The sequence below is a fragment of the Mobula hypostoma genome, chromosome 9 (assembly GCF_963921235.1).
Source record: "Mobula hypostoma chromosome 9, sMobHyp1.1, whole genome shotgun sequence".
Lineage (NCBI taxonomy): Eukaryota > Metazoa > Chordata > Chondrichthyes > Myliobatiformes > Myliobatidae > Mobula > Mobula hypostoma.
This window is the reverse complement of record NC_086105.1, coordinates 83,659,778-83,682,708: the sequence shown is the minus strand read 5'-3', so window position 1 is coordinate 83,682,708 and position 22,931 is coordinate 83,659,778. Positions and strand designations below refer to the sequence as shown.

At 42.3% G+C, this 22,931-nt stretch overlaps 1 protein-coding gene across 2 annotated transcripts in view; it reads right to left on the bottom strand.

Moving 5' to 3' along the window:
- The window catches only part of washc5 (WASH complex subunit 5), a 202,281-nt gene extending 182,827 nt beyond the window's left edge, over positions 1-19,454 (bottom strand). The window contains exons 1-5 of one of the 2 annotated variants that reach the window (XR_010019270.1): positions 18,896-19,454; positions 14,824-14,969; positions 14,083-14,167; positions 10,705-10,805; positions 550-742 (exon numbers count right to left, since the gene is read on the bottom strand). Coding sequence is in view for 1 of the 2 variants with exons in the window: in XM_063058561.1 (XP_062914631.1) it covers positions 550-742; positions 10,705-10,805; positions 14,083-14,167; positions 14,824-14,969; positions 18,896-19,081 (711 nt within the window). In the remaining variant the exon portion in view is untranslated. The remainder of the gene's footprint in view (positions 1-549; positions 743-10,704; positions 10,806-14,082; positions 14,168-14,823; positions 14,970-18,895) is intronic. The other variant, XM_063058561.1, reaches the window with a different exon arrangement.
- Between the last annotated feature and the right edge of the window lie 3,477 nt (positions 19,455-22,931).

Sequence of the window (22,931 nt, the reverse complement as noted above, 5' to 3'; positions counted from 1 at the left end):
AAAGAACATGAGAAATTTAAATACTAAAGCAATCATATGAAACAGACTGTACAAGTGGCAATGTGTAGAGGGGTTGAAGGGTGATAAAGTACAAACAGTAAAAAGATATTCTTTCCTTTTAATATCTTTACTTTCTCTATTCACATTTAGTACACTAGCCTGCCATTTTCTTACCCAACCACCCTCGTGCAATACCAATAACAGGGAAAGTGAACATCCCAACTAAATGTTTACAGAGCTCAAATGAACAGAACTCAGCATGGGATGAGTAACTGATGTGGATGCATATAAATTGATGCTAGGTGATATGTACGTAGTGGTGGGGCGATGGATTAATGGGTGAAGGTGTGGATGAAACAGATGGGTTGGGGAAAGCATCTTGTGCATTGCTTTTATATTTCGTTCCTTAATGCAGAGATGAACAAGTTCTCCATTCAGCCTGCTTCTCAGTCTTGGTCAACTCACACTCTCTGTTTTCTTAGTAAATATATCCTTCTGAATTCACCGTCACCCTTAACAATGAGAAACTGGAACCTGTGCATCACTAACCTGATTATAAATGTCATCTGAGCGTAACCGGCCAACTACCATTGAGATGAATGTCTTGCTAATCGGCACTCTTTGGAAATAACTCTCTGGGTAGTTTGGGGGTTTTTTTGAGCCCAGCAGGGAGGAGTATCCTGTACTTCGTAGCAGCTTGCAAATGTCATCCAAATTGGAATCAGAAGATGAACGTGCAGCGCTGTAACAGACACAATACTTTAATCATTTAGGATCCATGCTCAAAAACAGAGGCTGCAGGACAATGCAAACAAGAAACAGAACTATTTCACACACCTCAATTTCACCAGGAGGAACACTTTTATACATTAAAAGTTAAAAAATTATTTCCTTTCGTTTTAAATAGATTGAAATAAAATCTTTAGTTAAAATCAAGAATGTGGGTGCCTGCAATGCACTCTCAATGTACAATCACAGCAAACTTCTCAAATGGACCTCAAAACAGGCAGCATGGTAGCACAACGCCACACAACACCAACTGTAAGAATGGAGTTCAGTTCCTGCGGCTGTCTATTAGGAGTTTGTTCATTCTCCCCATTACCCCATGGATTTCCTCTGAGTACTTCAATTTCCTCCCACATTCCAAAGACATACGAGTTCGGGATAGTAAGTTGCTGTGTTAGCACCAGAAGCGTGGTCCCCAACACATTCTCAAAGCATTTCACCCTACGTTTCGATGTGCACGTGATAATGAATTTCAGAACCAGTGTAAAATAAAAGTAACACAACGTAAGGGCTGGAAAAGTACCAGAGGCAGGATTGTTAATCGAACACGCTGACATGAAGTTTAACTTTGAAATCTCTGTAGCAAGATCGGTGGCAATATGCAGGGCCAGTATTTCTTTCAGGAGGCAACAATCCTAATGAAATTCAAAACGTTCAACGGTTTTCCATTTGGTACTTCATACAGTTATTGGGTGCCTTTCCCCCACCACGCAGCAGTATTCCAAACATAAAAGTAAGCATTTTTCTAAGCTCCATGTACCTATCCAAAAGTCTCTTAAAAGACCCTATTGAATCTGCCTCCACCACGGTTGCCGGTAGCCCATTCCATACACTCACCACTCTCTGCGTAAAAAACTTACCCCTGACATCTCCTCTGTACCTACTCCCAAGCACCTTAAACCTGTGCCCTCTTGTGGCAGCCATTTCAGCCCTGGCAAAAAGCCTCTGACTATCCACACGATCAATGCCTCTCATCATCTTGTACACCTCTATCAGGTCACCTCTCATCCTCCGTCGCTCCAAGGAAAAAAAGCCGAGTTTACTCAACCTGTTTTCATAAGGCATGCTCCCCAATCCAGGCATCATCCTTGTAAATCTCCTCTGCACCCTTTCTATGGTTTCCAAATCCTTCCTGTAGTGAGGCGACCAGAACTGAGCACAGTACTCCAAGTGGAGTCTGACCAGGGTCCTATATAGCTGCAACGTTACCTCTCGGCTCCTAAATTCAATTCCACGATTGAGGAAGGCCAACACACCGTATGCCTTCTTAACCACAGAGTCAACCTGCGCAGCTGCTTTGAGCGTCCAATGGATTCGGACCCCAAGATCCCTCTGATCCTCCACATGGCCAAAAGTGTTACCATTAATACTATATTCTGCCATCATATTTGACCTACCAAAATGAACCACTTCACACTTATCTGGGTTGAACTCCATCTGCCACTTCTCAGCCCAGTTTTGCATCCTATCAATATCCCGCTGTAACCTCTGACAGCCCTCCACAATATCCACAACACCCCCAACCTTTGTGTCATCAGCAAACTTACTAACCCATCCCTCCACTTCCTCATCCAGGTCATTTATAAAAATCACAAAGAGTAAGGGTCCCTGAGGCACACCACTGGTCACCGAACTCCATGGAGAATATGATCCATCTACAAACACTCTTTGCCTTCTGTGGGCAAGCCAGTTCTGGATCCACAAAGCAATGTCCCCTTGGATCCCATGCCTCCTTACTTTCTCAATAAGCCTTGCATGGGGTACCTTATCAAATGCTTTGCTGAAATCCATATACACTATATCTGCTGCTCTTCCTTCATCGATGTGTTTAGTCACATCCTCAAAAAATTCAGTCAGGCTCATAAGGCACAACTTGCCCTTGACAAAGCCATGCTGACTATTCCTAATCATATTATACCTCTCCAAATGTTCATAAATCCTGCCTCTCAGGATCTTCTCCATCAACTTACCAACCACTGAAGTAAGACTCACTGGTCTATAATTTCTTGGGCTATCTCTACTCCCTTTCTTGAATAAGGGAACAACATCCGCAACCCTCCAATCCTCAGGAACCTCTCCCTTCCCCATTGATGGGTCACTGCCAGATCATCACAATCTCCTCCCTTGCCTCCTACAGTCGCCTGGGGTACATCTCATCCAGTCTCGGCGACTTATCCAACTTGATGTTTTCCAAAAGCTCCAGCACATCCTCTTTCTTAATATCTACATGCTCAAGCTTTTCAGTCCACTGCAAGTCATCACTACAATCACCAAGATCCTTTTCAATAGTGACTAGACTGAACTCCTGCCTCAGCAAGGACCTGGACCCATTGCAATTTGCCTATCGCCACAATAGGTCAATGGCAGACACAATCTCAATGGCTCTCCACCTTGCTTTAGAACATCTGGACAACACAAACACTACGTCAGGATGCTGTTCATCGACTATAACTCAGCATTTAATACCATCATTCTCATTTCATTTTTCAATCTTTTTATTGATTATTATTGAAAATCAACAAAAAAAAATAAAGTAGTCAAATCAACATACCTATACAATAAGAGTTAAACTATCAATTAACTGATTAACCAAGCTAAACACTATACCAATAATAATAAGAAAAAACAAAATGTTAAAACTATTTTTTTGGAAAAAATAAAGAAGGAAAAGAGAAACCCTACTAACTAAAACAAAAAAAAACCCTACTAACCCAAAAAAAAAGAGGGAAAAAAAACCCATTGGGAGCAGAACCCCAGAGCTATACACCTTACAAGCGTCCATAAAAGAAAAACATCAATCCACCAACCAAATCCAATTACACAAGAATCAGAAGGGGACCATCTTAGTTAACTCAAATCAAATGATAGTAGCGGGCAAAAGAACCCCAACTTTTCTCAAAGTCAAATCGAGGATCAAAAGTTCAACTTCTAATTTTCTCCAAAGACATAACGTCACCTGAGAGAACCATTGTATCAAAGTGGGAGCAGAGGCATCTTTCCATTTCAATAAAATAGCCCATCTGGCCAATAATGTGACAAATGCAATTCCATGTTGGTCTGATATAGAAATACCGTGAATATATTGAGGAATTATACCGGACAAAACTGTCAATTTATTAGGTTGTAAATTAATTTTTAAAGCTTTAGAAATTATAGAGAAAATAGGTTTCCAAAACTGTTTCAATACAGAACATGACCAAAACATATGTGTCAATGTAGTCGTCTCAGTTTTACATCTATCACACTATCAACATTAGGAAATATTTTAGACAGTACCTCCTTTGTCAGATGGTATATATAATTATCTGGATAGACAGGGTCTGATTAGGAACAGTCAACATGGATTTGTGCATGGAAAGTCATGTTTGAGAAATCTTATTGAATTTTTTGAGGAGGTTACTAGGAAAGTTGACAAGGGTAAAGCGGTGGATGTTGTCTGTATGGATTTCAGTAAGGCCTTTGACAAGGTTCCACACGGAAGGTTAGTTAGGAAGGTTCAATCGTTCGGGATTAATATTGAAGTAGTAAAATGGATTCAGCAGTGGCTGGATGGGAGATGCCAGACAGTAGTGGTGGATAACTGTTTGTCAGATTGGAGGCCGGAGACTAGTGGGGTGCCTCAGGGATCTGTACTGGGTCCAATGTTGTTTGTCATATAAATTAATGATCTGGATGATGGGGTGGTAAATTGGATGAGTAAGTATGCAGATGATACTAAGATAGGTGGAGTTCTGGATAATGAAGTAGGCTTTCAAAGCTTGCAGAGAGATTTAGGTCAATTAGAAGAGTGGGCTGAAAGATGGCAGATGGATTTTAATGCTGATAAACGTGAGGTGCTACATTTTGGTAGGACTAATCAAAATAGGCATCTGTTAGTCTTGCGAGACCATGGATCTGTCATAGTCATAGTCATACTTTATTGATCCCAGGGAGAAATTGGTTTTCATTACAGTTGCACCATAAATAATAAATACTAATAGAACCATAAATAGTTTAATAGTAATATGTAAATTATGAAATAAGTCCAGGACCAGCCTATCGGCACAGAGTGTCTGACCCTCCAAGGGAGGAGTTGTAAAGTTTGATGGCCACAGGCAGGAATGACTTCCTATGACGCTTTGTGCTGCATCTCGGTGGAATGAGTCTCTCGCTGAATGTACTCCTGTGCCCACCCAGTACATTATGTAGCGGATGGGAGACATTGACCAAGACGGCATGCAACTTAGACAGCATCCTCTTTTCAGACACCACTGTGAGAGAGTCCAGTTCCATCCCCACAACATCACTGGCCTTACGAATAAGTTTGTTGATTCTGTTGGTGTCTGCTACCCTCAGCCTGTTGCCCCAGCACACAGCAGCAAACATGATAGCACTGGCCACCACAGACTCGTAGAACATCCTCAGCATCGTCCGGCAGATGTTAAGGGACCTCAGTCTTCAGGGCGCAGGCCTGGGCAAGATTGTATGGAAGACCAGCAGTTGCCCATGCTGCAAGTCTCCCCTCTCCATGACACCAATGTTGTCCAAGGGAAGGGCATTAAGACTCATGCAGCTTGGCACCAGTGTCGTCGCAGAGCAATGTGTGATTAAGTGCCTTGCTCAAGGACACAACACGTTCCCTCGGCTGGGGCTCAAACTCACGACCTTCAGGTCGCTAGTTCAATGCCTTAACCACTTGGCCACGTGCCCACACAATCAATCAAAATAGGTCATCAAAATAGGACATACATGGTAAATGGTAGGGCATTGAAGAATGCAGTAGAACAGAGGGATCTACGAATAATGGTGCATAGTCCCCTGAAGGTGGACTGTCATGTGGATAGTGTGGTGAAGAAAGCTTTTGGTATACTGGCCTTTATAAATCAGAGCGTTGAGTATAGGAGCTGGGATGTAATGTTGAAATTGTACAAGGGATTGATAAGGCCAAATTTGGAGTATTGTGTACAGTTCTGGTCACCGAATTATAGGAAAGATGTCAACAAAATTGAGACAGTACAGAGAAGATTTACTAGAATGTTAACTGGGTTTCATCTCCTAAGTTACAGAGAAAGGTTGAACAAATTGGGTCTTTATTCTTTGGAGCGTAGAAGGTTGAGGGGGGACTTGATAGAGGTATTTAAAATTATGAGGGGGATAGATGGAGTTGATGTGGATAGGCTTTTTCCATTGAGAGTGGGGGAGATTCAAACAAGAGGACATGAGTTGAGAGTTAAAGGGCAAAAGTTTAGGGGTAACATGGGGGGGAACTTCTTTACTCAGAGAGTGGTAGCTGTGTGGAACGAGCTTCCAGCAGAAGTGGTTGAGGCAGGTTCGATGTTGTCATTTAAAGTTAAATTGGATAGCTATATGGACAGGAAAGGAATGGAGAGTTATGGGCAGAGTGCAGGTCGGCGGGACTAGGTGAGAGTAAGAGTTTGGCATGGACTAGAAGGGCCGAGATGGCCTGTTTCCGTACGTTAATTGTTATATAAATAGTAACGATGTACAATTTTAATTTGAATTAGAGCGTGACTGGCACAAATCGAAGAAGAGTTAACCAACTTCAAAATTCGCACCAATTCTCTGTTATCAAGGTCATCTTTAGCTCTCTTTCCCAATCTTGCTTAATCTTAAGGATAATTATACTGTTGTAATAGTAAATTATAAATTTTCCCAATAAAACCTTTCACTGAAGGATTCATTTTTAAAATTATGTCTAACAGGTCAGAATCTTGTATATATGGAAAATTATTTAAATATTCTTGTAAGAAATGTCTGACCTGAAGATATTGCAAGAAATGTGAGTGCGAGAGAGAATATTTAGTTACTAATTTCTCAAAAGACATCAATTGACCTTCTTGAGACAGATCCATGAAAGAATAAACTCCAAAGAAAAAAGCTAGGATCACTAAGTGAAGGTTTATATAAATAGTTTCAATAAATTAAACTAAGTAGGTTAAAATTTTTAAGATTTAAAAAATTGCGAAACTGGTACCAAATTCATAATGACTGCTTAATCATAGGATATAAATTTAGAATAGAAATTTTGGCTAGTTGTACAGGTAAAGAGGCTCCTAATAAAGAAGTTACGTAAAATTGTTTCACAGCTTTTAATTCCAAATCAACCCAAGGTGGTCGTTCATTTTTATCAGTCTAATATAACCAAGAACACACATAACGTATATTAACCACCCAATAATACATTCTTAAATTAGGCAGAGCAAGACCTCCACCCTTTTTTTGATTTTTGTAAATGATATTTTCCGATTCTTGGTCTTTTATTATTCCAAACAAAAGATGAATAGAATCAACCTGATCAAAAAACTTCTTAGTTAAAAAAATAGGAATATTTTGAAATACATATAAAAATTTTGGTAAAATCATCATTTTAACTGCATGAATTCGGCCAGCTAACGAAAGTGTAAATGGATTCCATCTGCAAAATATTTGCTTCATAAAATCCACTAAGGAAACCAAATTAGCTCTGTAAAGGTCTCCATAATTTTTAGTGATGATAATATCTAAATATTTGAAAGAGTCCGTAACTTTAAAAGGAATGTCATCATATATAGAAGCAGAATCATTTAAAGGAAATAATTCACTTTTATTAAGGTTTAAATTATATCCCGAAAACTTTCCAAATTCATTTAATAATTTCAATAAACTAGGAATGGATTCTTCAGGATTCGAAACATAAACTAGGAGATCATCAGCATAAAGGGATATCTTATGAATAGTCCCATTTATGGAAATTCCTTGAATATCCTTAGCTTCACGAAGTGCAATAGCCAAAGGTTCCAACATCAAACTAAATAACATGGGACTTAACGGACATCCTTGTCTCGTACCCCGGGAAAGTCGAAAAAAAGGAAATCTGCAATTATTAGTAATAACAGTGGCAATAGGGCTTTTATATATCATTCTAATCCACTTATTAAAATTAGTATATTAAAATTAAAATATATCATTCCCAAAATCCTGATTGAGAAGTTGCAGAACCTGGGCCTCTGTACCTCCCTCTGCAATTGGATCCTCAACTCCCTAACGAGATGACCACAACCTGTGCAGATTGGTGATAACGTATCCTCTTTGCTGACAATCAACACTGGCACACCTCAGGGGTGTGTGCTTTGCTCACAGCTCTACTCTCTATATAGACATGATTGTGTGGCTAGGCATAACCCAAGTACCATCTATAAATTTGCTGATGTATAAATTTGTTGGTGGAATCTCAGGTGGTGAGGGCATGCAGGAGTGAGATATGCCAACTAGTGGAGTGGTGCCCCAGCAACATCAGTAGGATGAAAGAGCTGATTGTAGACTTCAGGAAGGGTAAGACAAAGGAACACATAACAATCCTCATAGAGTGATCAGAAGTGGACAGAATGAGCAGCTTCAAATTCCTGGGTGTCAAGATCTCCGAGAATCTAACCTGGTCCCAACATATTGATGTACTTATAAAGAAGGCAAGACAGCAGCTATACTTTATTAGGAGTTTGAAGAGATTTGGCATGTCAACAAATACACTCAAAAACTTCTATAGTTGTACTGTGGAGAGCATTCTGACAGGCTGCATCACTGTCTGGTATGGAGCGGCTACTGCACAGGACCGAAAGAAGCTGCAGAGGTTTGTAAATCTAGTCAGCTCCATCTTTTGTACTAGCCTACAAAGTACCCAGGATATATTCAAGGAGTGGTGTCTCAGAAAGGCAGCGTCCATTATAAAGGACCTCCAGCACCCAGGGCATGCCCTGTTCTCACTGTTACCATCAGGTAGGTGGTACAGAAGCCTGAAGGCACACACACAGTGATTCAGGAACAGCTTCTTCCCCTCTGCCATTCGATTCCTAAATGGACATTGAATCCTTGGACACTACCTCACTTTTTAAAAAAATGTACAGTATTTCTGTTTTTGCAGTTTTTAAAATCTATTCAATACACATATTTACTTGATTATTTATTATTTTTTTCTCTCTGCTAGATTATGTATTGCATTGAACTGCTACTGCCAAGTTAACAAATTTCACATCACCTGCCAGTGATAATAAACCTGATTCTGATTTCTTTTTCTCCCTCCTCAGCACCACTCGCCGGTTGTCTCCCAATAATCTTTGATGCCATGTCCAATCAAAAACCTATATAGCTCTGCCTGAAACACACCCAACAACCTAGCCTCCACAGCCGCCTGTGGTAATAAAATTCCACAAATTTATCACCTTCTGGCTAAAGAAATTTCTCCACATCTCTGTTTTAAATGCACACCCCTCTATCCTGAGGCTGTGCCCTCTTGTACTTGACTACCCCCCCACCAACATGGGAAATACCCTTTCCACATTTACTCTGTCTAGGCCTTTCAACATTCAAAAAGTTTCAATAAAACGCCCCCCCCATCCTTCTAAATTTCAGCAAGTACAGATCCAGAGCCATCATATGATAACCCTTTCATTCGCAGAATCATCCTTGTGAACCTCCTCTGAATCTACTCCAATACCAACAAATCTTTTCTTCAGAGACCAAAACTGTTCACAATACTCAAGGTGAGTCCTCACCAGAGCCTTATAAATCCTCAGCATCACATCCCTGCTCTTGTATTCTAGACCTCTTGAAATGAATGCTAACATTGTACTTGCCTTCCTCACCACTGAACTAACCTGCATTAACCTGAATTGACTTTTAGGGTGTTCTGCACAAGGACTCCCAAGTCCTTTAGCATCTCATTTCTTAGGATTTTCTTTCCACTTAGAAAATATTCTGCACATTTACTTCTACTGCCAAAGTGCAGGACCACACATTTTCCAACATTGTATTTCATTTGCCACTCTCTAGCCCATTCTCCTACTCTGTCTACGTCCTTCTGCATCCTGCCTGTTTCCTCAACACTATCTGCCCCTCCACCAATCTTCGCATCATCTGAAAACCTGGCAACAAAGCCATTTATTCCATCATTTAAGTCATTGATATACAGCATAAGAAGTGGTCCCAATACCGACTCCTGCGGAACAACACGAGTCACTGGCAGCCAACCAGAAAAGGATTCTTTTATTCCCACTCACTGCCTCCTACTAATCCACCAAATGTTCTAACCATGCCAATAATTTTCCTGTTATGCCATGGGCTCTTAACTTGGTAAGCAGCCTCATGTGTGTCACCTTGTCAGAGGCCTTCTGAAAGTCCAACTATTTAACATCCACTACATCTCCTTTATCTATCCTATGTGTGATGTCAAAGAATTCCAACAGGTTCATCAGGCAGGATTTTCCCTTAAGGAAGCCATGCTGACTTTGTCCTATCTTGTCCCGTGTCACCCAAGTATTCCATAACCTCATCCTTAACAATTGACTCCAACATCTTCCCAACCACTGAGGTCAGGCTAACCAGTCTATATTTTCCTTTCTGCTGTCTTCCTCCTTTCTTAAAGAGTTGAGTGGCATTTGCAATTTTCCAGTCCTCTGACACCATATCAGAGTCCAATGATTTCTGAAAGATCATTACTAGTGCCTCCACAATATCTACCGCTACCTCTTTCAGAACCCCAGGGTGCAGTTCATCTGGTCCAAATGACTTATGTACCCTTAGGTCTTTCAGCTTTTTGAGCACCTTCTCCCTTGTAATAGTAACTGCACTCACTTCTCTTCCCTCACCATCTTCAACACCTAGCACACTGCTAGTGTCTTTCACAGTGAAGACTGATGCAAAATACTCATTCAGTTCATCTGCCATCACCTTGGCCCCTGCTATTATTTCTCTGGCCTCATTTTCTAGCAGTCGTATATCCACTCTCATCTCTCTATTTTTTCAGACCTTATGGACCACAGCAGAAATCGAACATCGATCACTGATCGCTGGCACTGTAAAGCTATTGTGGTAACAGCTACACTACGGTGGCACTCCCGCATAAAGCATGAAAACGACAAGAGCCCTGAGCAGAATGCACAGTACCTGTATCGGTAGTAGGAAACCAGCATCCTTTCTCTCACCTCTCCTTCTATTTTCTGGTCGATCACAAGCAGCATGACTCCATACAAGTACAAGGCTTCACACTGAACAATAACAGTAAACAGTCAGCCAAGAATAATAAAACAAATCAAACAAATTGTAGTACATTAGGTTTACTGGTAGATTAAGAGAATAAGATGTTATTCTAAGCTTTTAATCAGGAAATTTAAACTTACCGAAGTTCAAAGTAAAATTTATTATCAGAGTACATACATGTCACCACATACAATCCTGAGATTCATTTTCTGATGGGCATACTCAGCATATCTATAGAAGAGTAACTGTAAACAGGATTAATGAAAGAGCAAGAGCAGAGAAGATAACAAACTGTGCAAATGCAAATATAAATAAATGACAATAAATAACAAGGACATGAAAAAAACAAACTAAAGAGTCCTTAAGGTGAGTTCATCGCTTGTAGGAACATCTCAATAGATGAATGTAGTTATCACCTTTAGTCTAAGAGTCTGATTCTTGAACCTGGTGGTGCAAATCCTGAGGCACTTGTACCTTCTATCTGATGGCAGTAGCAAGAAAAGATCATGGCCTGGGTGGTGAGGATCTTTGATGATGGATGTTGCTTTTCTATGGCAATGTTTCGTGTAGATGTGCTCAATGGTTGGGAGGGCTTTACCTGTGATGTACTGGGCCGAATCCACTACCTTTTGTAGGATTTGCCGCTCAAAGGCATTGGTGTTCCCATATCAGGCTGTAATGCAGTCAGTCAGCACACTTTCCACCACAAATCTATAGAAGTTTGCCAAGGTTTTCGAAGACATGCCGAACCTCCACAGACTCCTGAGGAAGTAGAGGTGCTGTTGTGCTTTCTTCACAATAATATTTATATGATGGGTCCAGGAAAAGGTCCTCTGACTTAGTGATATCCAGGAATTTAAAGATACCGACCCTCTCCATCTCTGATCCCCCAATGAGGACTGGCACAGGGACCACTGGTTTCCCTCTCCTGAAGTCTTCCATGGTCTTATTGACTGAGTGAGAGGTTGTTGTTATGACACTACTCAACCATATTTTCAGTCTCCCTCCTATATCTGATTCATCACCCCCTTTAATACAGCCCATAGTAATGGTGTCATCAGCAAAACTGAATATGATGTTGGAGCTGAACTTAGCCACATAGTCTTACAGTAGGTGTAAAGTGAGTAGAGCAGGGGGCTAAGTACACATCCCTGCGGTGCTCCTGTGCTGATGGAGATTGCGTGAACTGGGGGAGATGCATTTGAGAGCAGCATTGATGGTGGAGGAAGGGAAGCCTTTCTTTGAAAAAGGAGGACATCTCCTTCATTCTAGAATGAAAAATCTCACCCTGAGAGCAGATGCAGCGGAGACAGAGGGATTGAGAGAAGGGGATGGTGTTTTTATAAGCGGAAAGAGTTATAGTTCAACTAGCTGTGAGAGTCCATGGGGTTACAACAGACATCAGTGGATAAGCTGTCTCCAGAGATAGACACACTGAAATCGAGAAAGGGGATGGAGGTGTTGAGATGGACCAGGTAAATTTGAGGGCAGGTTGGAAGTTGGAGGCAAAGTAGATGAAGTTGACGAGTTCAGCACAGGTGCAGGAAGCAGCACCAATGCAGTCATCGATGCAGTGTAAGAAAAGTGTGGGTTTGGAACATAGATTGTTCCACATAGCTGACAAACAGGCAGGAATAGCTGGGGCCCATGCGAGTGCCCATGGCTACACCTTTTGTTTGAAGGAAGTGGGAGGAGCCAAAGGAGAAATTATATGGAGTGAGGACAAGTTCCGCTAAGCGGAAGAAAGTGGTGGTGGAGGGGAACTGGTGGGGTCTGGTATCCAGAAAGAAATGGAGAGCTTTGAGACCCAGTTCTTCCTACCTTTCATCTCACATCAGCATCCTTTTTATGCAATTTTTACTGCTCATTGCTGAATGGTCGCAGCTTGAACAGCTCACTTGGCCCAATGTGCCTGGGCTGTTTTATAATAGAAATGCAGCTCATTCCGTTCCCCTACCTATTTGGGTGAAAATTGTTTTACCTTGAAGTCCATACCCAATACCTCCTTGAAAGCCACGAGTGACTCTCCTTTCAGCTGATTCAGTGCAAGTCTTTGTAAACATAAGGAGTGAAAGGTAAAAGGACATGGTGGCATTGCAGTTAGTGCAATTGTTTTACAATGCTAGCTGCAAGATTGGGGTTCGATTACCGCCATTGTACGCTCTCTCCATAACTGGATAGGTTCCTCCGGTTTCCCCCCATGTACCTAAGGCACGGTTAGGATTAGGTAGTCATGGGCATGCTATGTTGCCAACACTTGCAGGCTGCCTAGCACAATCCTCGCTGATTTGATTTGATGCAAAGACAACACATTTCACTGTATGTTTTAAAGAACATGTGACAAATAAAGTTAATTTCTAATCCTTATCTTTATTAGTATTTATTGACTTTCCAGTCAAAAACATCAAATACTGACTGGTGAAGTATAAGTAGTTCCGCTATAACATGCGTTCCCACTATTTGGAATATGATTGTGGAATTAGGAATGTTATCTGCACTGCACAGGGCACAGTTGTCACAGTGCAATCATGATCGGGAAAACCTGATTAAATCTGTGCTTTTCGGGCAAATGCAGCCGGTTCTGCTACACCACAACTTCCTGTAACAGCTGCATCACCATTTTGTATGAGATTTCAATGCATCAGATCTCAGGACAATGCAACAGATAGTGAGGACTGATGAAAACATCATCTGGGTCTCTCCCCCTCCCCCTGCCATTCAGGACATGTATCAGAAGCCCTGAATACACGGTGCCTCCAGCCTTGTCAAAGACCCTTTCCATCCTTCCTACCATCTCTTTGACCTCCTGCCTGATGGCAAAAAGTCCACAGCAGAAGAACCAGAACGGTTAGGCTGAGCAACAGCTTCTGCCACCAGGCTGCTGGACTTCTTAACACCCTGCTGCCAACTAGCACACAATGTACGCTCTGAATGCCTGATACCTCCACCTCCACACCACCCCCGGCCACTCACAGATACACTCCTATTCTGCACTAGTCACTTTTCATCTTTTATTGCTGCTGTTTCACATATTTATACGACTGCCTGTTTTACTATAGTAGCGTCAGTAACATCATACTGTTTTACATAAACAAGCACCTTGCATGTTATGTAATCCTGTCAATCCTCAGGCCATGCACTCTGGGATGTGTGTTAATATGATTTTGTGACTGTATGTGTTGTGTGTGACTATTTGCACTGTATTTTTCACCATGACCTAGAGGAACGATGTTTTGTTTGGCTGTACACACGTGTAGGGTTGAATGACAATGAACTTGAACTTACAAGAAGTTGTTTTCCGTCTTCATTTAGCAGTACTGTTTCAAGGGTCTGTTGAATGTAGACACCTTCATTGAGATCCTCAAGAAATCTGAAATAACCCAGCAGAGAGGTGTGATTCAACACTGGTTACACATCACTGGCACTGGAACAAGTAGGATCAGAATCAGAATCAGGTTTATTATCACTGGCATGTGACATGAAATTTATTAACTTAGCAGGAGCAGTTAATCTAGCAGAGAGAGAAAAAAATAAACAAGTAAATAATTTATGTATGTTGAATAGATTTTAAAAAATATGCAAAAACAGAAATACTGTTTTGCAACTCATGCAATTGTTTTCGCTTTACAGAATCAAATCTCCAAGGCTATTTGTTTTACATTGGAGCTATATATTGTAAATCTTTCAGTGTACAACACAGAAGCGTAGTGGCTAACACAAAGCTTTACAGTGCAGGCGATCCAGGTACAATTCCCACCACTGCCTGTAAGGAGCTTGTACATTTTCCCCATGACCACATAGGTTTCCACCAGGTGCTCTGATTTCCTCCCACAGTCCAAAGTCATAACAGATGGTAGGTTAATCGGATATTGTAAATTGTCCCATGAAACACACACATACGTATCAATAAAATCAGTATAGATACGACAAACAATTAAATTTCTCAAACACACAGGTCATAAATTAATACCATATAGCCGATATTATTTCCAAATTAAATTCAGCATTGACAGAACACACTTTTACCTGTTCAAATCAAATACATATTTGTGAACGCTTTCAAAAGCAAGGTAGAATCTTGTCAATATTTCAATGTGATTGTCACGAAATTCCTCATCTAAGTCTTGTAGTTCTGGTTTTGATTCCAACTTGCTTTCAAAGTCCTCTGGGCCCTTAAAACAAGATTAACTATATAGTTAAAGCAGCCGTCATTCCTTAACGGAAAAATATATTATAGGTGTTCAACAGGCATACAGACTCTCACTGTTTAACTTGAATTCTAACTCTTACTTCAAATGGAAAATCTTGCAAAAGGTGGTGGATTTGGGCCAGTACATCACGGGTAAAGCCCTCCCAGCCCCTGAGCACATCAACATGAAATGCTGTCATAGAAAAGCAGCATCCATCATCAGATCCCCACCACCCAGGCCATGTTCTTCTTTCACTGCTGCCATCAGGTAAAAGGTACAAGAGCCTCAGGACTCGCACCAGGTTCAAGAATAGTTACTACCCCCTCAACCATCAGGCTCTTGAACAAAAGAGGATAATTATACTCACCTACTGAGATGTTTCCACAACAAATGAACTCATCTTAAGGGCTTTTTATCTTGTTATTTCATGGTCTCATTATTTAATATTATTTATTTACAATTGCATTTGTAGTTTGTTGTCTTCTATGCTCTACTTGATCTTTTATTTATCCTATTATCGTTACTATTCTATAAATATGCTGAGTATGCCACAGGAAAAAGAATCCCAGGGTTATACATGGTAATATACACGTATTCTCATTATAAGACCATAAGATATAGGAGCAGAAGTAGGCCATTCAGCCCATTGAGTCTGCTCCGCCATTCAATCATGGGATGATCCACTTCTTCCAGTCATCCCCACTCCCATACCCTTTGATGCCCTGGCTAATCAAGAACCTATCTCTGTCCAATGTCTTGGCCTCCACAGCCACTTATGGCAACAAATTCCATAGATTTACCACCCTCTGACTAAGTAATTTCTCCGCATCTCAGGTCTAAAAGGACGTCCTACAATCCTGAAGTCGTGTCCTCTTGTCCTAGAATCTCCTACCATGGGAAATAACTTGGCCACACCTAATCTGTTCAGGCCTTTTAATATTCAGAATGTTTCTTTGAGATTCCGCACCCCCCCCCCCCCGCCGTTCTCCTGAACTCCAGGGAATACAGCCCAAGAGCTGCCAGACGTTCCTCAAATGGTAACCCTTTCATTCCTGGAATTATAAAATTTACTTTGAACTTAATCAGTTGACAGGAATGCAACTACGCTTTCCCCAATTCCACCTGTTTATCAATCTTGCTATTGTGTTCATGTTGAGGACTAGACAGCCAAATCTTATTGACAAAGTAAGTGTCAACAGTCGTGCATGCTCAACTTTAATTACAAATAAACACAAGGAATTCCTGAGCCAAATCACTCAGCAGAGTTCCTTTTGATAAACATAAGGGCAACTCAGTTCAGAGCAGCAGTCCCCAACCTTTTTATACCAGAGATCCCTACCATTAATTGATCAGTCCGTGGACCCTAGTTTGGGAGTCCCTAGCTTAGAGATAGAAAAAGTGAAAGAATGTGGAAGTTATACACTCATAAACAAAAAAAATTCAGATGCTGGAAATCTTCAGCAACACACATGAGAAACCCAGCAAAAGCAGGCAGCATTTATGGAGGGAAAAAAACGTTGCTATTTCAGGCTAAGACCTTTTGTCACCACGCTATTGTGATCTCTAGAAATCCTAAAACTGGGATCACATATTACTCATTTAAAAACATCTTGGGGGTTTATGTTGGGCTTTTAGCCAACATCCATCACTGTCTGTTTTCCCTGTGACCACATGGGTTTCCTTCGGGTACTCCGGTTTCCTCTCTGTTCTGGTTGGTAGTTTAATTGGTCATTGTAAATGTCCTATCATTAGGCTAGGATTAAATCTGGGGATTGCTGAACAGCTTGACTCGAAGGCCCAGAAAGCCCTATTCTGCGCTGTATCAGTAACACAGATCCATTCCGATCAGACATTGAGACATCATGGAATTTAAAATGGAGTGAGTTGTCTGAGAAAGTAGTTGAAGCAGGTACAATAAAGACATTTTAAAAACTTTTGGACAAGTATATGGACAGCAGAGATACAAGGGAATAAAGCCTGGTTTTGAATCCAATTTGCGGTTGACGTGATTAACTCTGTCAAGTAAGGGACCTCTACTGTTTGTGATATAAATGACCTGGATGAAAATGCAGATGGGTGGGTTAGTAAATTTACGAACAATGATTGGTGGTGTTGTGGATAGTATAGATATACAAAGAATCAGTTAAACACATGGGCAGAGAAATGGTAGATGGAGTTTAATCTGGCCAAATGCTCAGTGGGGTACTTTGGTAAATCAAATGTATAGGAACAGTATGTTGTTAATGGCAAGACCCTCAATTGTATCGATTTAGAGAGGGATGTTGGGATCCCTGAAATTGACTGCACAGGTTAATAGGATGGTAAAGAAAGTGCCTGCCTTAGTTGAGATACTGAGTTCAAGAGATGGAAAGTTATGTTGCAACTTTATAAAACTCAAGTTAGACCACATCTAGACTATTGCATTCAGTTCTGGGCACCCATTTATAGAAAGGATGTTCAGGCTTTGGAGAGGGTGTGGAAGAGGTTTATCAGGATGCTGAAGCAACACTCACAAAATGCTGGAGGAACTCAGCAGGCCAGACAGCATCTATGGAAAAGAATAAACTGTTGACATTTCAGACCGATACCCTTCACCAAGCCTGAAAAGACGCTGCCTGGATTAGAGGGCATGTGCTATAAAAAGAAGTTGGGCAAATGCGGGTCATTTTCTCTGGAACGTGGGAAGCTGAGGGGAGATCTGATAGAAATGTATAGGTTTATGAGAGGCATAGAGTAGACAGCTGATATCTTTTTCCAGGGTCAACATGTTTAATACTAAATGACATGCATTTAGGGGGAGACTGAGGTCAAAAGGAGAATGCAGAGCAAGTATTTTATTTTAAACAGAGTGGGTGCCTGGAATATACTGCAAAGCGTGGTAGTAGACACATATGCAACATAAACATTTATGAGGCTCTTCTGCACATGAATGTGCAGAGATTGGATGGAGATGGATATGGTGTAGGCAGAAGGGATTCAAATACCAGTTTAATTAGCTTGGCTAAGCATAGACCTGTTCAGTACTGTACTGTACTCTTCTATGCTGTCAGGGAAGTGACACAAGCTTAGGTGGCCATGTTGGTCAATGTGCACGTTTTGCCAAAGGATCGGCTTCTGTACCGTCTTACTCCACAACACCGTAGCAGACCGTCTATCTCTGACTCTATAAGCACTTTAACACAAATTATCCGCAGTATTCCCTATATTACAACAGACTGAATAACTCTATGACTCTCCAGTAGTGCTGTTTATAAACACTTTTACACTAACTGTCTGCAGTTTCTCCTGCATTACAAGAAAATTTACAAGATTCGCTTCCAAGTTCCAGTAAGTACTTCGATATGCCCCGCGGTTGTGAAAGGTGCTACACAAACGTAGATGTTGTCAGCACTCTGTTGAGCAGCCATAGCCATCGGAGGCTACTTACATAGAGAAAGCTGGCATACAAGGCTGAATGGGAAATATTGATGTTGCAATTTATACCGCTTCATGTTTTATGCACACGACAACAGGAAGTAGTTCATCGACAGGAAGTGCAACCTGTAAGTTTTTATATTCTTAATAACAATTTCGCTGCAAAACAAAGATAAAAACATGTCCAAATAGCAGAAATGTGGCTTATTCCCGCAAATATTTACTCTCAAAATGAGGCCGCCTCAGAATGTGTTATTTCACTTGGTGAGGCATACAATTCAATCGAGAGGCGATTGGGGAAATTCGGCAAGGATTTGCCAAGGCTAAAACAAAACAAGAGGCAATAATGCAAATATACAAAGACATGTTAAAAATGTTGCTTGCAAGCCAGCAGGGTAATACAACAGGGCGAATGTTATGGTGAACTTTAGTTGTTTTTGTTTTCAGCATACCACTGAACATTTCGGAGAATACTCAGATCCAGAAGCCCTCACCTTAAAGTAACTAAAGTCACAAATAATGTCTCCATATTTCTGCTGCTCGGCTTTGTCTCGGAGTCTGAAAACACTCGGAACGAACTCGGACAGTCTCAAAAGTTCTGCAATGATGGCGTTACCGCGGGACACGATCCGCAGAATTGCTTGCCCACAGAGGTTGTTCTCCGCCAGGAAGTCCACCATGGCCGACGAGGGGTCAATCCGATGCAGGAGAGGACGCCAACGAACGACCACTGAAACCCCCCCTAAGACGCCTGTACCTACTGGATTGATTGCGGCCAGCCCGTGTTCATGCCTCAATGCTCCTTCCTGCTCTGGTGAGTGTTTCAGAGGCAAGGTCACTCTGCAGTGGGATTACAGCAGAGAACTCCAGCGAACAGTCAGATCGCTCCCCCTCGTATCTTTGGCTAGAGCTGCAGACAGAGAAACAGCGCAAAGCTTTCTTGTGCCTATTTAACAGGATTCGGTGCACAAGACCTCACACTCCAGCCTCCATGTTGATCATATGACTCCTTCCTGTCATCCCAGCATGTGACCAGGAGGCGTTCTTGCCTCATGCCGACTGAAGCGAGACTGCTGCTGACTCACGTATCCCACATACCCCGAAACGTCATGTCAGCGAACGACGGACAACTTTCCCAATAAGAGGGAGGAAGTCTCTCTGCACAATGATCGGCTCACTCTATTGGGGCTTTCGTTTATTATTTTTAAAGTTTCTAAAAATATACCAAACTTGAGATGTGGTTGATTTTATTTGAAAGAATGGCGCTGAGAAAAAAAAATATTGGTCACATGAACAATGAAATATACTGTGGTGTCAACGAGCAACACAGTCCGAGGATTGCAGTAAGGGCTGCCCACAAGTGTCTCTATGCTTCTGTCACCAACATAACATGCCCACAACTTACTAACCCTAACTGTATGTCATGGACTGTGGGAGGAAACCGGAGTACAGTACCAGGAGGAAACCCATGTGGTCACTGGGAGAATGTTGGAACTCCTTACAGACAGTGGGGTTGACTGAACTGGCTGGCTGGCACAGTAAAGCATTACACAAGCTGTTACATTACAGTGGCTGCCCACAATGCAAAAGCAGATTAGAAATTTGGTATTCAGTTTGTTTTATTTTATTGGACTTTCACCAATTTTCATCGATTTGATCTGGGCTGATAGGTAACTCACGTGAATTATACTGAGGCAACGGGTACTTTGAAATCCATTACAACATATCAGCAGTGGGATTATGCTAAGGCAAGAGATCTGAGCACAAACAGAACAGTCTAATGGACTAAGTGCTAAAAATCTGTGAGTCAACTACAGAGCTGTCAGAATCACTCCCTACATCTCAGAATCAACTCCAGAGCTTTCGGAATCACTCCCTAAATCTTGGAGTCAACTCCCGAGCTATCAGAGTAACTCCAGAGTCTCATAGTCAACTCCAGAGCAGTCACAATCACTCCTTAGTGGCAGAGTAAACTCCAGAGCAGTCAGAATCACTCCCTACACCCCCAGAGTCAGCTCCAGAGCTGTCAGAATCACTCCCTGCAGTCCCAGAGTCAACTACAGAGCAATCAGAATCAATCCCGACAGTTCAGCGTCAACTCCAGAGCTGTCAGAATCACTCCCTACATCTAAGAGTCAACTCCAGAGCTGTCAGAATCACTCCCTACATCTCAGACGTCAACTCCAGAGCTGTCAGAATCACTCCCTACATCTCAGAGTCAATTCCAGAGCGGTCAGAATGACTCCTTACTCTCAGAGTCAACTCCAGAGCTGTCAGAATCACTCTCTACTGTCTCAGAGTCAACTCCAGAGTTGTCAGAATCATTCCTTCGTCTTAGAGTCAACTCCAGAACCGTCAGAATCACTCCCTACAGTCCCAGTATCAACTCCAGAGCTGTCAGAATCACTCTCTATAATCCCAGACTCAACTCCAGATCTATCAGAATCACTCCCTATAATCCGAGAGTCAACAGCAGAGCTGTCAGAATCACTCCCTACATCTCAAAATCAACTCCAGAGCTGTCAGAATCACTCCCTACAGTCCCAGAGTCAAATCCAGAGCTGTCAGAATCACTCCCTGAATCTCAGAGTCAACGCCAGAGCTGTCAGAATCACTCCTTAATGGCAGAGTCAACTACAGAGCAGTCAGAATCACTCCCTACACCCCCAGAGTCAACTCCAGAGCTGTCAGAATCAATCCCTACAGTCCCAGAGTAAACTGCAGAGGGGTTACAATCACTCCCTTCAGTCCCAGAGTCAGGTCCAGAGCTGTCAGAATCACTTCCTGCAGTCCCAGAGTCAACTACAGAGCTATTAGAATCACTCCCGACAGTCCAAGCGTCAACTCCAGAGCTGTCAGAATCACTCCCTGCATCTCAGAGTCAACTCCAGAGCTGTCAGAATCACACCTTAGTCTCAGAACAACTCCAGAGCTGTCAGGATCACTCCTTATTCCCAGAGTGAACTCCAGATCTGTCTGAATCAATCCTTAGACCCAGAGTCAACTCCAGAGCTGTCAGAATCACTCCTTTGTCCCAGATTCAAATCCAGTGCTATCAGAATCACTCCCTACCGTCCGAGAGTCAAAAGCAAGCTGTCAGAATCACTCCCTACATCTCAGAGTCAACTCGAGAGCAGTCAGAATCACTCCCTACAGTCTGAGAGAGATCCCCAGAGGTGTCAGAATCACTCCCTACAGTCTCAGAGGCAACTCCTGAGCTGTCAGAATCACTCCTTAGTCCCAGAATCAACGCCAGAGCTGTCAGAATCACTCCTTAGTCTCAGAGTCAACTCCAGAGCTGTCAAAATCACTCCCTGCAGTCCCAGAGTCAACTACAGAGCAATCAGAATCAATCCCTACATCTGTGAGTCAACTCCAGAGCTGTCAGAATCACTCCCTACATCTAAGAGTCAACTCCAGAGCTGTCAGAATCACTCCCTACATCTCAGACGTCAACTCCAGAGCTGTCAGAATCACTCCCTACATCTCAGAGTCAATTCCAGAGCGGTCAGAATGACTCCTTACTCTCAGAGTCAACTCCAGAGCTGTCAGAATCATTCCTTCGTCTTAGAGTCAACTCCAGAACCGTCAGAATCACTCCCTACAGTCCCAGTGTCAACTCCAGAGCTGTCAGAATCACTCTCTATAATCCCAGACTCAACTCCAGATCTATCAGAATCACTCCCTATAATCCGAGAGTCAACAGCAGAGCTGTCGGATTCACTCCCTACATCTCAAAATCAACTCCAGAGCTGTCAGAATCACTCCCTACAGTCCCAGAGTCAAATCCAGAGCTGTCAGAATCACTCCCTAAATCTCGGAGTCAACGCCAGAGCTGTCAGAATCACTCCTTAATGGCAGAGTCAACTACAGAGCAGTCAGAATCACTCCCTACACCCCCAGAGTCAACTCCAGAGCTGTCAGAATCACTCCCTTCAGTCCCAGAGTCAGGTCCAGAGCTGTCAGAATCACTTCCTGCAGTCCCAGAGTCAACTACAGAGCTATTAGAATCACTCCCGACAGTCCAAGCGTCAACTCCAGAGCTGTCAGAATCACTCCCTGCATCTCAGAGTCAACTCCAGAGCTGTCAGAATCACATCTTAGTCTCAGAACAACTCCAGAGCTGTCAGGATCACTCCTTATTCCCAGAGTGAACTCCAGAGCTGTCTGAATCAATCCTTAGACCCAGAGTCAACTCCAGAGCTGTCAGAATCACTCCTTTGTCTCAGATTCAAATCCAGTGCTATCAGAATCACTCCCTACCGTCCGAGAGTCAAAAGCAGAGCTGTCAGAATCACTCCCTACATCTCAGAGTCAACTCGAGAGCAGTCAGAATCACTCCCTACAGTCTGAGAGAGATCCCCAGAGGTTGCAGAATCACTCCCTACAGTCTCAGAGGCAACTCCTGAGCTGTCAGAATCACTCCTTAGTCCCAGAATCAACGCCAGAGCTGTCAGAATCACTCCTTAGTCTCAGAGTAAAGTCCAGAGCTGTCAGAATCACTCCCTGCAGTCCCAGAGTCAACTACAG